At 38.9% G+C, this 17,208-nt stretch overlaps 1 protein-coding gene across 2 annotated transcripts in view; it reads right to left on the bottom strand.

Annotated features, from left to right (window-relative positions):
• Positions 1 to 16,585, bottom strand: part of EPHA6 (EPH receptor A6) — a 369,996-nt gene extending 353,411 nt beyond the window's left edge. For both annotated transcript variants that reach the window (XM_053970149.1, XM_053970148.1), the window contains exon 1: positions 16,483 to 16,585. In XM_053970149.1, the coding sequence (XP_053826124.1) occupies positions 16,483 to 16,585 (103 nt within the window). The remainder of the gene's footprint in view (positions 1 to 16,482) is intronic.
• Between the last annotated feature and the right edge of the window lie 623 nt (positions 16,586 to 17,208).

Raw genomic sequence — 17,208 nt, forward strand, 5'->3', positions numbered from 1 at the left:
TTGTTGTTTTGTTGTTGTTGTTATATTACACTTTACTTTGCTTCAATTATTAAACTATTCTTATCTCAACCAACAAGGGTTTTATTTTTTTTTACCTTTTTTTTTGATGCTCCTCTCCATCCCACCTGAGGTACTGAGTAAGTGGCTGCCTTGTACTTGCAATGTATCAACAATGGCACTCAAGAAAGCAAGTGACATGCAAAAGCTAGAGGAGGACTCTACTTTGGGTTTTTTTTTTCCTGCTGGGTAGAGGTAATGTGGTTAGTAATGACTTTAGCTGTCAGTAGATGAGGAAAGTCATCAGCAGAGCCACAAGCTGTGGGCACATCAAAGCAGAAGCAGCCATGACTTTCAAGTGTGTAAAACGCTCTCAAGCAAATGGATCAGTTTTTCTCCTTTGCTTCTTGACGTGTATCTCGTTTGTTTGATAAGTTATCTGCCTAAGAAGTGAAATACTTAATACACTTGGCCTTACTACTGTAGTCAGAAAGTCACCGTGACGTAGACAGGAGGAGTTTAGCAGAAGTTATACCAAAAAAAACCTTCCAGGATGGAACATAAAGGCAACTCAGAAAATGAGGTTAGCATTTGGTATATTACATGTTTTCTTTTCTTTTAATGCAGCACCTCAAAAATATACCAAAATAAATGCAACTCTTAGAAAGCAGAGCTGTTACTCTCGTGACAGATATTCCCAGAATCTCCTAGGTTTATATTCATGATGTTAAAACATTTTTTTCTCTCCTTTGATTAATTTGTAATTCTCTGTTCCACTTCGTCAGTGTGTCCCTTCTTCCATAGCTTTTCATCTATAATTTATGGTGTCAAGCACCAAGTTTTCACAGCATGAACATTTTACAGGTGCTAGGTCATGCTGTCAAGCTAAAGTACACACCAGTAATGAGTGGCTTTAAAAATCTTGGTCTCTTTACGTACAGTGGAACATCAACATGAAGGCTCAACTGTTTTTATCAATTAATCAGGTTTGCAATACTTTTAACATTATAAACAAATAAATATACAGCATCATGTCACTTACTTGACAGGAAATAAGTCTGAGTATCTAACCAAAGATCAAATTACTGTAAAATATTGGACAGCACAGAGTACCCACCTCTACTATGCAGAGACTTTCAGCTTTGAATGATATACTTTTAATAGACATTCATGGAGATTTAAATTTCAAAGATAACTGAAGAGCATTAAATAGATCTGAGAATGCCATCATTTATGTAGTAAACTGTTAAATAACTAGGCTTCTATTTCACAGTATATAGTTACCCTCCTTTTTCCTTTTGTACATGAAATAATCTAATTGGATAAAATAAACTATTTTTTCTGATTTCACATCAAGAAGTGAAGGCAAAAAGACTTCTTTTCATTTTTTTAAAGGTTCTTTTTCAGATCTTCTGCAGTGCAAGAGATAATTTAGACAGGTACAGCATTGCAGCAGTAGTCAAGTGCTGGAAAGGCAGCAGCTCTCAGGGACTTAGCTGAAAGCACCGCTTCAATGGGCTACTTGAGACTTAAGTGCCTGTTACACAACCCAGTGATGCAAGAGCAATGTCACTGAGGATGGCTGGAGCACTGCCCAGGGACTCTGCAGGCAATGCCAAATATAGACTATATAATAATACATGCACACTGCCAGTGAAGAAAACAGGAACCTTTATATTTCAATGATTACCACAAAGGAAATGTTTGAATTAAAAAGTGCTTTATGACATTTTTCTTCAAAACTTTTTTTTTTTTTTTTTTGCCCCTCTTTTGCCATTCTGCCTGAAATGTCTGAGCACAGAAAACACAAGAAGGCCAGAAACAGTACCATGACTGTGGAGATGAGTTACTCTATTAAGGGAAAAAATAGGCAATATTTAAAAAAAAAAATTCTTTTCTCCTATCTGAAGACTACAACATAATGAAAATGCTCAGTTTGTCTGGGAAGGCTATCCAGCATACCACAGAATTATAGAATTATAGAACAGTTCAGGTCAAATGTTCAGGTCAAGTTCAGGGACATCTTCCACTATCCCAGATTGCTACAAACCCCATCCAAACTGGCCTTGGACACTTCCAAGGATGGGGCAGCCACAACTCCTCTGGGCAATCTGTGCCAGTCTTTCACCACCCTTTCACATTCCTTTCACAGTAAGGAATCTCTTCTTTATATCCCATCTAAATCTACCCTCTTTCAATTTAAACTAGAAAGAAAGAGAGATGTTATGCTTAAAAGCAAAAAAACTTCACAACAGAAGGCAGAATTGGAGTTGAAGGAAAACAGGGATTGGAGAATGCTACATAGTCAGGAGGGGTACTGAGAAGTGGTGACATATTTAGATGTTGTACAGGAAGACAATGAACACGGAGTGTTGAAAAGAAACATTATTATCCTTTGCACATGAGGAATGAGGCAGGAGTTGGAAAACGGATGCAGCTAACAGGTTTTGCCCAGATTTACTTCCATTAAAACAACCTGTCACCACAACTATAGCTAGAATCCAAAATACATCATCAGCAACTGCTTAGTGTAAAATTCTAAATCGCTGTAAGTAACTGATCTGTGTAAAAATCTAAATCACTGTCTTTCAATATGCAGCAATTTACCAGACACACTAAAACTAAGACAACTGAAGCTGTCTTCACTTCTTATTTCAGATTGCATGGCATAAGGCTGTCTGTGAGAAGCAAGGTATCATTTTCAATAATGATAGAGCTGTTCTGGAGTGAACAACATCCTTGAGAGAGTTAGCGTAGATTTAATTGAGAGTCTTGGATCTATGAATAGTTTCAGGCCAAGCATTTTTTTGCCTCATGTATGGGGTTGATTTTTTTGCCTATAAAAAGAATTACTGAGGATTATAAGGAGTCAGATGGAGAAAATCAGAGTTAAAAAGAAACGTTTTATGGTTAAAATTAAATATATGATTATATCCCTAGTTAAAAGACCAGCTATAAAGGGGGATAGCATTTAAAACTGAATACAAATTTATCACACAAATTTCATAAATCCAGACTGATCCAAAGGCTCCTTTTTCACTAGAGCTAGAGACCACCATACCTGAGGAACTGGAAATACTTATTGCTCTCACTTTCCACCTGTTCAAAATCATTCTCAGCCTATGAATAGAATATTTTGTCGTGGCAGGTTTCTCTACACTCTCCATAATGCAATCAATTACTGTTTAGTGCTGTTTCCCACCACCAATAATGAATGCCTTGATCAGAATCTCAGAGTGCTTTTTTGATTGCCCACAATCCCTTCATTTCCAGTGCTTGCTCTCAATCAGATCAAGTGATTTAAATCTCATACTTAATTTAAAACAGATGAAGGGGGAATTTAAGATGTTTCATTCGTGTAAATACCAAATTTATAACAATGAATATTATCTTTTATATTGCTACACAGCTTAATTTGTTTCATCTAAGAGCAATAAAACAGAGTAAGCACTGAGCAATCCTAATAGCCAAGCAGAATCAAATTATGGAAGAAAAATCTGACATCTGAATTATAATGCATTAAGGTAAAATTACAGCTGAATTTGAGGATAATTTCATTCAATGTGACTTCAAGAAAGCAGTACTTCTTTCAGCATTAATTCAGAATTATACGAACCAAAAGGTGTTTTTAATCTATAAAAATTATTTATGTTTTCTTTTAAGATGTAATGAAGTTACTGATTGTGTGACAGCACCCTATTGGTAGTGAACATTTTAGCTTATCATGTACATTTCATTGTATAAATGTCAGAAATAAGTCTGGGTTAGGAAATGAAAACAAGTTGTAGAAGAGTTTTTAGCTGCTTTAAATACGGAGCTAAAAATGTGAGCAAGTTCATAAAATACATGGTTTTGAGACAAATAGATTTACCTGTGCAATTTGCGGTGCAATTCCTCAAAAATAAGTCATGAGACTGATATTATTTGTTATTTAAGTAATTTCCTTGTCCAGCATAGGCTTGGTCTAATGGGATTTTTTTCATGGAACAGTTGGGAGGCATTGTCAACTCAACTGAAGGCTGAAACACTATGGGGGGGAGACTATGGGAAGAGAAGGAATAATTTTCTGGGATAATAAGGAAGGAAGGACATTAAATATAAAATATCAGGCAATCCAAGAGGAGCCAAGCAGAATTCCTTCATGAAATGGGAATCTAGAAGCAGCTGGAGAAGATAAGACATCTGCATATTAACTGCTGACGAGCCAACCAAGGACCAATCCAACAACACGAGAATGAAGGAGACAAAAATCACAGAAACTGTCCAATATTCAGAATGATAAAAATACTACTATTGCACAAAGTACCAGTAAAATCCCACCAGCAGAGCTGTATGTGGTACTGGCCACCTCTTTTTTTTTCAAGAAAGAGTGAATTCAACAGGATGAAGAATATAGTTGCAAAGGCAACTATAAGTGTCACAGAGATCAAAAATTTCTTGAGTGAAAGATGAAAACCACACACCAAAACCCAAGAGAGATGACTTCTCCTATAATAGTGAGCAGGATGAAAAATGAGAATGGAAAGGTGTTCTTGAGTTCTGAGACAAAGCCAGCACAAGGATAAATGAATAAGCACCACTCACTAATAAATGCAGCCCATAAATGCATTTGAATTTCACAGCACTGAAGTTCAGAACAACCTTCCAACAGGAGCAATGAGGGAACATGGCTTAACCAGATTGAAGATGAAAATGAATAATTTTATACAGAATCACTGGAGGTATTTGATTGTGGTAAGAAATCTCTTTCCCAACCCTGTGTTACAGTGCCCCACAATGCAGTGTAAATAATCTTGGCAGGTACCACTATAATGCAAATACAATTCTTTCTCTCAAGAACAATTAAAAAACACTTTCAATGCCAGTAATGTTTCAGCGACCTATTTTCCTCACCTACATGGAAAGGAAGCCACTTCCTGAATGACAAACTGACCCTTCCACTGCTAATTTCAATTCCTGTTGGAAGCCAAGGGTCACCTCTCCCTCCAACCCATTTGCTTTTTGTTCACAGTAAAAAGAACTTAAATAATAACAGAACCCTCTTCACAGAATTTCAATACAGATCTCTCCAAACTACTGCATTTATCTTCAACGTAAGTGTCCAAAGGGCATAATCCACATTATGGACTAATAGCCTGTAAAACTGCATTTTATGAACTGTAGCAGTTTTCAGCAATAAAAATAGAATCAATGGACTCAAGTTGATAACATTTCTTTCCTACCCTACACTGGAATTAATTTAATTTTTGTATTTTTTAAATTATGTACATTTTTAAAAGCACTTGGACCTGTTTGGAGTCTACAAATCTCTATGCTTACAGCTATAGATGAAACATTGTTATATAAACTTCTTTTTTTTTTACCACCAGACTAGACTCAAAATTTTGTAAATTACAATATTCACATAAGAAAGTCAGGAAAATTAGATTATTTTTTATCTTTTCTTCCTTCTTCCTATTTTCTTCCCCTCCACTCCCTTATCAGAAATGTACTGTTCCATCTCACCATCTGAATAAAGGATGGCTCACTCCTATTTTAGCTTTAGTCATAAAAATTCATTACTTTAGTGTAATGAAAATCATACTGATGTGCCCCACAACTGCATAAATGTTCTGCTCAAAGAACACTACCTCCATGAAGCTCACGAAAAGTAATTTTCCTTTATTCATAAAGCATGTCATGGCAAGACTATTTCTTCATTTCTTTTCATAGTTTTCTCTTAGTTTAAATCAGATCAAAAAACTTCTAACATATGTCCCATGCAATAAAGGCCCCAAAACCCAAATATTCCAAGTAATTTTTTTGTTTATGTTGAATAACTGTGAAGTCAACCTGAGCTACTACCTGACAGCTCAAAAAATCAGGTAATTTGGATGATGCATTCACTGAATTCGGTGCAATCACATCCCATCTGGAGATAAGAACACCAGGTATCAGGAAAAGAATCACTTGGGTCAGAGACTCAAGAACACCAAATCACAGTTAAAGGCAAAATAAATTACTGCAAAAGACTGAGCAGTTCTTCAATTCCTCTTTCCACAGACTGAACATCAACTCATTAACTTTCTCCTTTCCTAAGACACTATAGAAAGGAAGACCCTTAACTGAGCAATGCTTAACTGAAGGGTATGATTTTATATAAACCAAACACTGCATCTTTGAATTACAGTGTACCCTTGATTTTATTTACACAGCTGAGTGCAGTTCCAGATGATTCACTTCAGCCATCCTTGTTTGCAAATGGACATACAGTAAATTATCTTTGTGCAGGGAAAATGGCTATTAAGGGATTTTTTCATTAATTAATTCATTCATTTATTCCTACTTCTGGAATTTCAGGTGAATTACTGGAACCAATTTAAATGGTGAGTCCCTTACAAAAATGAAGTAATTTGATTCCACCAACACTGACACATATAGTTACTAACCACACGGAGGGATGGTAAGGAAAGCTGCAGGGAACACTAATGTAGATTATCTGCTAACAGAGCACATTGAAAACTCCTGTTTTGAGGTATCTGTACAAGTGAAGAAGATACTTAGGCCAAAAATCTTCACAGGGTTTTAAGAATGACATTTTTATCAAAAGGCCACATTTCACATTTACTCAAATAACATGGAAATAATTACAGCTCGGGAGAGGCAACAAAGACCAGACCAGGATCTCTGTTAATGCAACCACACCATGATTTAGTGATTTTATCTAAACACTTAAGCAATTCAGAATTTCATAGAAAAAGAATTAAACAAATTCTGTTCCACGTAAAACAAACTAGATTATTAACCATCCAGCCCTCCAGGCTGAATCCTGAACAATCAGATGAGCTATATGGTAATTTATCCATTAACCTTTACAATGTGTGTCCCATGATCCACCTGAAGCACAAATGGAGGGACAAATGCAAATCAAGAAGAACACTGTCTGTTGTCACTACATTTAACTTAATCTATGTGCAGTTCTAAATGTCAACATCTAATCAAGCCTAATCTATTACTGATCGTCTTTTTTGTTTTCAAAATATTCATCTATGACACAAATTTCCATCAGCTTTTATTTCTTCAGGCACATCTCTCAAGTATAAAATGCATCTGTCAGATGAGAGCTATTGAAAATAATTTCCTAATTTGCTTTAAAGTAATGGAAACCTACTAATGATAAGGCCTCAGGGCATTACTTACAATCCAAACTACTGGTTATAAAATTTGTAAGTGGTAATAATAAAATTATCAGTGGTAAAGTGAATAGGATGAACATTACTGGAACTTTTAATGTACTTAGTGATGCTGAAGGGATGCCATGAGAAAGTAACAGAGCAGGAAACTCACTACAAGTATGACCTCCACTGGCCTCCTCTATGGTTTTGTCTCTTGTTAATTAACTCTTTGAACTTCCAACAGAGTTTTTTGCCTTCTAAACATGGAGTTTAAACATGGAGCACGTAAGTTTCAAAATTCCTTTGTTGCTTAATGTAAACTACATGTAAGGTGAAGGTTTTCATTATCATCTAATGCTGACACCCTGGAAGATGGCAGCTCTCTTGCCTTAAGTAATTCAGGTGATTTAGTAGAGGATTGCACTGTCAGTCTAAATAAAGCACCCTAGGTGAATGATATGTGAAGAGGCAGAGAGAAAAAAAAAAAAATGAAGCTTTCAAAATAATAAAATTTCTAGTAGGAAAGTTTGTATTACCTACATTTTTACCCTAATGGGATTAGCAACTTCCACATCCAAAAGTCAGGAAAAGCCAGAGCTGAAGTAGTCCCTGTGGCTCAGTCTCCATCAAAGAGAGTTGGTTCCCTTGACAGTGGGAGTCAAACAGCTCCCTGGGCCAGGTGGGAGGCTCAGACCCTGCCCTCAGGAAGGCTTTTAAGAGACCAGGTACACAAAATGGCAAGAAGGTTTCTGGTTTTTAATTTGTGTGGTACAAACCTACTTCATCTGCAGTCAGCATATTGAGAAACTGAATTTTGATATATCATGGATTTTTAAAACAGGAAGACAGTGTTCCTAGCAGAGAACAACTTAGTTATGGACACGAATAAAAATAATAAGTTTCACGGATGACTACACTGAAAGGCAAGGTGTTGTATCTACCTCTGCCACCCAAATCTGAGCAAAAACTAATTCTTTGGGATTTGCACTGGGTGTCACAGACTAGTCACCTAAACTAAAAGCTTTGGCCTTTACCTCTTCTCAGATCAGTGCTATACAGACACGAAGGCTTACTCAAAAGAATATTTTGAAAATAGTAGCTTTGAAGAGATCCAACGCTGAAGAAAGAACTCTGCATGCAACCTAAAGTTTGCACAGAGCCTTGGATTAAACAACAGTGGCAAAAAATGCTGGATTCCTTCCAACCACCAGCATTCATCTTTCTACACTAGACAACATGCTCTTTAGATAATCAGTAGAAAAACTGGAGTATATAATACCATTATATTCATCTGCATCAAGAGGAACCACTAAAATGACATAGAATACTATCTGATTTCCTGGTTGCCTGCTGTAATCCCAGATTTCTTCAGATGAAGCTTTTATATAATACTTGTCTCCAGTGGACCATTTCTCCTCTGTGTAGTGCACCCAATCACTCCTCTTTCAGAACACCATCTTACAAAGGCAAATTCTTACCCTTACCTTGAGATATGTATCAATATTTCTTAAGAGAGTTGGCTTAGCTCTTTCTGAAATTCTGTGTCTGGAAATCTGTAACTTCATGACTTTTTTACCACATACCAACATCACAGGGTAAGCATTCCTACTGTTGTCTCAAAAGCAAGAGTTTGGGTTCCCATCGCATCTGATGGAGGCTGAGAGAGAGTTTGGCTGAGAAGCTCTTGTGAGTCACAGCTCTCATCACTTTTCTCCATTCCTAAATGCTAACAGTATTCATATGTACCTAAATTAAATGGTCCTCTAAAAAATAAAGTCCACTAAACTAAATTATTAAATCTAAAATAATCCTTTAAGTGGGTGTTTCTACTGTGTCATTGCGGCGTGGAATTGTTTAGCAACTTCTGCATTACAAACAAAAGCTATCTACCAGAGACAAAGGTTTTACATTTCCCTTGCTTTCCTTTTCAAAGGTCTTCAGCAGCCACACACAACAGAGTGTAAAAGACTGTGCAATTTTGTATGGTCCCACTTTCTTTAACAGAAAGTGCTGAATTCAAACCACATTTTGAAATATGAATCCTTCATCCAAATGTTTTCCATGCAATCAATTTCCAGGCACAAATACTGGAAGCACTACAGAAGAAACTGACTAGGACCCCTTTGATTTTTTTTAATATGTCCAAAATATATTTAAACAATTCTAAATATTAGCAAAATTCTTTTTCCTGTAACTTTTATTTTAAACCAGCAAGTGAAACCCACTGAGAAAATTAGCCTGCGGACAGTCAGAAAGAATCTCACTTTTATCCAGATTAAAATGCTAGTGCATTATCTTATGGAATGCTTTCTATATTGTTCTTTTATTCCTTTATTTTAAGCAAGAAGCAACCAGCAGTCAGAGAATACAAATTACAGCAGCAAGTGCACTCTTAACCAAGGGTCCCCAGCCAAAACAAATCACTCATTACATGCATCAATGATACTGTTTGCTGTATGTGACTTTTCCCCTTTTGTTCTAGGTGCAGAAGCCATTAAGTGGATTGAGGCAGTGGAGCTCCCAGAAAATTCACCTTTTAACTGTGTTCTCATTGTGTGTGTGCACCTCCACAGGGGGTTGTGCCTGCTGCCCACCTTTCCTTCTGCACTGAAGTGACACAGCACTGTTTCAATCTAAACCCTGTGTTAATGTCAGAAACATGTTGGCATCAAGGAAATCTGTGCTATCAGTGCAGTTAACGTTCCCATAGATTAAAATGCTCCCTCTGGATTGCTGTGTTTATGTCACTGCTTCTCACCTAAGTATTGTTTGTGCTGTCCCACCTCCCCTCATTAACGGGATGCTGCTCCTCTTGGAGAATCTGTCAGCAAACACCAGACACCTTCAAAGAGTGTCTGGGACTCAGTCAACTTACAGCAAACAAAACCATCTCTCAGGAGGAAAAAAAATAAAATCTATCAGCTTCTCAGAAATCTACCTAAACACAAACAGGAATTTCTATTTAGAGACAAAATACATTTTCAGTCCTCCGACTGTTCTACAGAAATTTTAAATTTCCTTTCATTAAATTTCCTTTCACTTATTTCATGAAATAAGTGCTTTTGAATTTTAAAGACCTGACCCTACTTGACTGTCAAAAGAAATGTCAATAACATTACAGCATTTTTTAAATCTAGTTTTAATTTAAAGATCAAAATACCCCTTTCTTTAAAAACACAGAACAGCTATTGATGTTTTATAGATTTAGAATGAGAATAGACCCATAAAAGAAAGTAATAGTAGCTACTGGCTTGAAGGTGGAGGAGTACTATAACCTACTGGAAAACAAGTGTTTAAAGAGCAGAAAACGGTTTGCACGGTATCGTAAACCAGAGGGGGAGAAATACCCATGCATTGTTTGGGCAGAGGTTTTTTATTATCTATAAAATTATCTACAGCCTCATTAAAATACCTTCCTTTATTAAAATTAACAAATCTCTAATTATTAATTATCAAGGTATTCAGTGTTTTTTGTTTTTTTTTTTTTTAACAGGATGACAGAATTTAGTCCAAGTGAGAGAAACGCTGACTTCAAGAAGTGTTATGCTGTATGGGTGAGACAAATCAGCAGAACTACTGACTAGAAAAATCTTTAGGAAGTTTTGGTTTGGGTTTTGTTGAGACAATTTTGTGTTTTGCTTTGGTTTGGCTTTTTGGGTTTTTGAATACAATGGATTAGCCAGCTTCAAATATAGAACGTGCAGTTTATTTAAAGACAAGATTGGTCTCTAAGCGTTGCTTTGTACCACATTAAAATTAGTACTGAGGTCACAAACGGCTGCTGGATTAACTGAAGTGACTTCTCCTTAATGATTATTTTGAACAGACTGGTTCTTAGATGTGGGAATGATCAATAGCCGACCTACACAAAAGTTGTTGCAATATTGATAATGAAAGCATCCTTGGAACTAAAATAAGGATAGTGGAATAAGTTTAAGGAAGACTGAGGGGATTATGAGAAACAAACAAGCTAAAGATAATTTCACTCTTTAATTTTAATCATTTTTGTATGGCTCAGAAAGAAATCCTGCAAAAAAACCCATGTTTTTATCATGGGAGAGACATCTTTTCAGCAGTAATTCTCAGTTTTAACAGCTTATCATAAAGACTGACATATCATTTACAAGTTAAAAACCAGCTTCTGAAGGCAAATTGTTCACAACAGATAGTTTTTTGTTGACCTCTCCTGCATTATAAGATCGCTTCTGGGGGTCAGGATAGATTATGGATAAATAATTCATCCATTTTATCATTCTCTCTGTCACAGAGTTCAGCATGTTAAAGGGCATATCAAACACAAGGCCAGCCTCATCTTTGTGTCAACGTCACGTTGGGGAAATCCAAGGATGCTAATGAAACATTCCAGCTAACACACACAGCTGGAATAGGAATATATCCTAACCCAGCTATGCTATATTGGCACATAGAGAACAATAAAAGGCCTCCCATATTGTACCACATGCGTAATTTTCTCAATATCCCTCATCAGTTAAATGAGATTTTTAAACATTAGACTTCTCATTAAAAAAAAAAAAAAAAAGCCAACAAAATGGATATTGACTTACTGTGTATCTTACTGACAAACAACTTGCTGAACTTTTTGACTTCTCTAAAATTCTCAAGTGAAAATTTTAACATCAGATGCCCTAAACAAACCCTCATGCAGAGCTAAGATATAAAAGTATCTATCTGGAAAGACAGAGGAGATTTTCAGAAGAAAAACTCAATTTCCTATATGCTTTTTCCTTCTCTCTTTTTTCCTCGGTAAACTTTTTGACCTCTCAGAGGAAATGATGTCTGACCAGAGAGTTAAATTGGTAAATTTCAGGAAACACTTCTGCTCCTCTGTGGTGCTTTCACTCCTGCAAATTACATGAAAAATTGCTGTACTGATTTGGTTTTAAACTGTGTCTGCTTAAGCTATGCATTTCTTAATATTTAGTATTTCCATACCAATCATTCTCATTTGTAAAAAAAAAAAAAAAAAAACACACACAAAACAAACAAACAAAAAAAAAACACACAAAAAAAAAAAAAACCAAAAAAAAACAAACCCCACAAAATATCCAGACAGCCCTCAGTATTGCCATATACAACCCAGGAATGTATCCTGAACCATTAATTGCAAATCTGTTCACTTCATGGCATACAAATGGAGGCTCTTGGATAACAAGTCACTTCATGCACATCTACAACTGCAGAGGTTCCCAGGCCTTCATTAGCACACAAGTCCATATGGATGTAGGATTTTACACATGGGTAAAACTATTGATAAAAGTTTCTTAAGAACTTGAAACTAAAATATGATTTTGCTCATGATTTTATCTATATGCTGAAAAGGGAATGACATATTTAGTGCAATGGCTTTGTTTATTTAACTTTCTCATGTTTCTGTAATGATCTAAAAGCTTATTAAAGTCAGCTGGACAACTGAACATCAGAATTCCCCAGGAGTAGCACAACACAAGCAGCAGCACAGCCTTTCTATATTACTTCAAGTCCTCAAAGTAAGAGATATTTCCTAGCAGTAAAACATCAGCTTCATTCAGAGAGAATTTCAATTTCTCCACACTTAGTCCTTGGTCTCCTTATTGCTACAGAAAAAAAAAAAATCTGAATTCTGTATTCAGAAAGAGTGCCTAGACTGCACTTCTGTAAAATAAATATATGAATGAAAATGAGCCAACTTCTTTGAACTGATGAATACCTCAAGGTCATTAGTAATCTACCTGATATTTCACTACCAGAATCAAAAAGCTTTATTACCTACTTTAAGCCACCCAATTTACATCAAGTGTAATCATTGTGAAAATAAAGGCTGTATGAATTTCAGAACTGACATTTGACAATATTTCTTACTTCAACTTCTTTTTTGTAAGAGGAGAAAAATGAGTGCAGATGCCTTTTAGAGGTATGAATAAAAAGACCACGTTTGTATAACCTGACAAGAAGTAATGATACCTAGAAACTGAAAAAGCAACAGCTTTTTTACACCTCACTGATAGACATGACTCATTATAAACTCTGCAAGTTCTATAATTGGCTTCAGGAATTAATTGTCTGGTGATACATAATGGCAGATACAACCTGAAAGGAGCCAGGGTACAGAAACTCTTTCTGGTTGACATATACGTAGAAACAAATACAGTTTCTGATTTTTATATATGTAGAAACACTTATGTGTGCACAGGAAACTGTTGAGCCATTACCTGGTGTGACCTTTATCTTGAAAGCTCCCACAAGTTTTGCACAAGGAGCTGCACAGGTCAGGTGCCATTATCTGTAATTTTAGGTCTGACAGCAATTGCCCAATTCAAGGTGTTCTGGCAAGCAAAGAACAAAGCTACACCACAGCATGCTGAAACTTCTTGCACAGCAGCCTGTTCATACTGGATGTGAGGGACAACCACTGAAAATTTGTATGAACATGCAAGCACTCAACCTCCACCATTAACTGAGCCTTCTGTCCCAAGCAGTCCTGCCACACACTGCAGTGGTTACTCCTCCTGTGCAATTCCAAACCCTACAGGGTTTTTCTGAGCAGTAAAAATTAGCCCTTGGCATGGCCCTAATATGTTTTTGAACTGACCACTCCATGAAGATGAATGAGTAAGTTCACTTCTCTGCCAATAGTATAGTTTGTGCCTGCCTTGCTACAAATTCTCTAAGACACCACACATTGATTTACTGGGTGAAGAATGACAAGCTAAGAGCCTTACAGCTATATATATATATATATATATAAAATTATTTCTTTCTGTTTGACAAGACCAAAAAAGATTAATCCCAACATGGTTATGGTAACAATTTATAAGACCAGAGTACATTATTTTTCTGAAAATCTCTCTTTAATAACAGGAAACAAACCATTAAGAATGAAGTGGAAGGGCTGTCTGTTTACTGAGTCAGATTAATAAACCTATTCCCCTTCCATCCTTTTCACCCAAACCATCAAGAGACAAAACAATACATTCCTTTGCAATTTACTATTAATGCTGGTATGTTTCTATACACAAAATAGAAGATGAAATATACCAGATAGCAAAGTTAATATATCATTATAATAATTATTAGTGAAAATCCCAACAGCAATTCTTGCAAAGATGTTTTCAAGACATGCATGCTGAAAATACCACTTCAGGAAAATTTAAAGAAGTTGTGTTTTCTCACAAGATCTTAAAAAAGTCTTTGCAGCTGAGATTCCAAGTATTAGGAACCAGCATTTAAACCTTCCACATTTAAGTGTTTATACAATGGACAACTTTTTTTATTGTAGTAATTTCCTTTCCTTCAATTCCTGGATTTAGAGAAAGTTATCATTAAAAGCAGACTCTTTTTGCTAGCATTTTATTAACAAAGTGGTGGTGGGGGGGTTGTATGAAAGCACCTGTATTAATTCAGTCCATTTTCAGTTCACTCGGGTTTTGTTGAGTTATGTTCATTATTTGATTTCTATGATATGGCAGTACCAAAGGTAAGAGGCTACTGATTTTACTGAAGTTTGGAAGCAATGTGCAGAAAAATAAGTTACTCGGAAGTTAGGAAATTCACCAGTACTCTCTGCAGCCAACACCACAACACCTGGACTTCTTAGGAAAAGTTACATCAAGAAACCACTTCAACCCTGACAAACTTCTGGCAACTGTCTTCCCCATCCTTTAAAAACATTATTAAAACACTACTAATTTAATCACAGAATATAAAATACTAGTTTGGAAAACTAAACTAAGTTGTGTTAATTGATAAAAAGCCTTTGATGCTTTTATGCTCCCTTATGTATTCTACAAGACCAAGAATAGATTTTTTTAAAATTACATTCATGTGTGGTGTTAGGCCTTGTGATAATGCAGCAGACATTAGCATGCACTAATGCCTGTGACATCAAAGGAAAACTGGGTTGTGCCACTGTGAGAGTCTGATGTCTTCCAAGACATAAAAAAAGGGCAAAAATCAGCCTTGATATGATTGTAGGCTCTACAATTACAAACTGGAATTATTAATCACATTTAGCATGGGAGAGGTAAAGGAATCATACTAACTTGGAATGTCCTTGCCATAACTCATCCTGATGGCACAGGGGCTTTGTGGCCATGCTATAGTTCTTCCCTGTTTTCTAGAGATCTTATTCTCTGATTTTACTGATACTGAGCACTGATACAAAGAGCACTGAAAACACACTGCAGAGCAAAACTGTGAAAACACATGAACTATATACTTGATAGTACTCCACGACTAAACCCAGTTTGTTTTCTTCCACCGTTACTTTCCACCATTGCCAATTTCAATGCTCCTTTCAACATAGCAGGTAAAGCAATTTCTGTCAGCAGCAACATTTAGAGCTACGCTTCAGTTCCTGTATTTTCAGTCACATCACACTAAAACATCAAGAAAGCCAAATTGTACAAAAATAATGTTAAAGGTACAGAAGCCTTTCATACTGTTGGAAAATATGCAACTTAAATAGACAGAAGTACATAAAACAAGGAGTTCAGGAAATCCTCCGCTCTACCCAGATGCTTGGTAACATGTAACATGATGTTTCATAATCAGGTCTGGGCTCTTTTTTTTTTTTTTTTTTTTTTTTTAGTTCTTCCTAACAAAATACTGTATCCTCTGGGCGTGCTATGCATTTTTATTCCTACGAACAGGATGATTCCCTTCTTAATCCAGAGGTAATTTTCTAAAACACACACCTTACAACCCGAAAAATTAAAATACCGTCTTCGGTGCGACCAGATGAGCATGCACCTGTTACAAAGATTTTGAATGGGTTTTTTTTCAGACAATCAACCCGGAGTATGCAGAAATTAGGTGTTAAGGGCAGTCAGGCACCTTTGAACAGTTCGCTCACCAGCAGCAATTCCCTTTAAGGCGCGATGAGCCCTCTCAAACCCATTCTACAGGATCTGCGCTCGGCAGGACCGAAGCAAACCTTAAACCTACACTTCAAATAAAATGATGCTACCGCTCCACCTCGCCGGGAGGCAACTTTCGCTTCCCTCCTCTCACTCCCACACCCCAGCGGCCGAAGGTGCCCGGGGCGACAGCGGAGAGCTCCCGGCAGCCGCGGAGTTATCCCCTGCGGGGGACGGCAGCGGAGCCCCGCTGCTCCTCCGGCCGCAAACCCCCAACTTTTGGGGGCGGCAGGGAGGGGTGGCCGCCGGGAGGCGCCCGGTCCCGCATCCCCGTGGCTCCCGTCCGCGGCCGGGAGGTGCCGAGCTGGCGGCCGCGGGTGCGGACCGCTCCCTCCATCCATCCTCTCCTAGCCCTCGCCCGCCGGAAAGTTGCGGGCAGCCCGCCCCGCAGCGCACCCGCGGCCGCCCGCACTCACCGTGGTTGCTGGCGACGTGCCCGGCGGCGGCGGGGCGCGCTGTCAGCAGGGGGAGGAAGAGGCCGACTCTCCAGAGCAGTGCCCTCGCCTCACTACACCCCATGGCTGGTGCCCGCCGAGCGCCCCGCGACCTCGGCCCGCCGAGGCTGCCCGCGCTCCCTCAGGCCGCCGGGGACCGCCGCCGCCCCGCCGGGCTGCGCTGCCTGCACTGCCGCCCGGGGCTGCGCGGGCCGGGGCGGGCGCATCCACCGCCGGGGTCCCGGGGCACGGCGGCAGCACGGAGGGCGAGGGCGGGCGGGGGCGCCGGGACCCCCGCTGCCGCCCTGCCGCGAGGGGCGGCGGCGCTGGGGACGGGGAGAGCTCCGGCAACTTCCAGGCGGCGGCGGCGGCGGCGGCGGCGGCGGGGGGGGGGGGTCGCGCCCCGCTCCCTCCGCCGGCTCGGGCCGGTGGCACCTTCAGCCCCGCAGGAGCGCCCCTGGCAGCCTCAGCAGCCTCCTGCGCGGCAGCAGCCTCCTCCCCCGGCCGCGCCGCACGGTGCCCCGCATCCCCGGCCGGAGGCAGCGCCGAGGGGCTTCAGGTTCCCCAGGTGGAGCGCGACGAGGGCGAGAAGGGTCGGCGAGTCCTCCTCACGCTCCCGAATGCATCAAGGAAACTTGCGGGGCAGCATCCCCGACCCTCCGCCGCCGTGCCCGGCTGTGCCGCTCGCCCCTCTCTCAGTCAGTCTCT

Source organism: Vidua macroura, chromosome 2 (assembly GCF_024509145.1).
Source record: "Vidua macroura isolate BioBank_ID:100142 chromosome 2, ASM2450914v1, whole genome shotgun sequence".
NCBI classification, from domain to species: domain Eukaryota; kingdom Metazoa; phylum Chordata; class Aves; order Passeriformes; family Viduidae; genus Vidua; species Vidua macroura.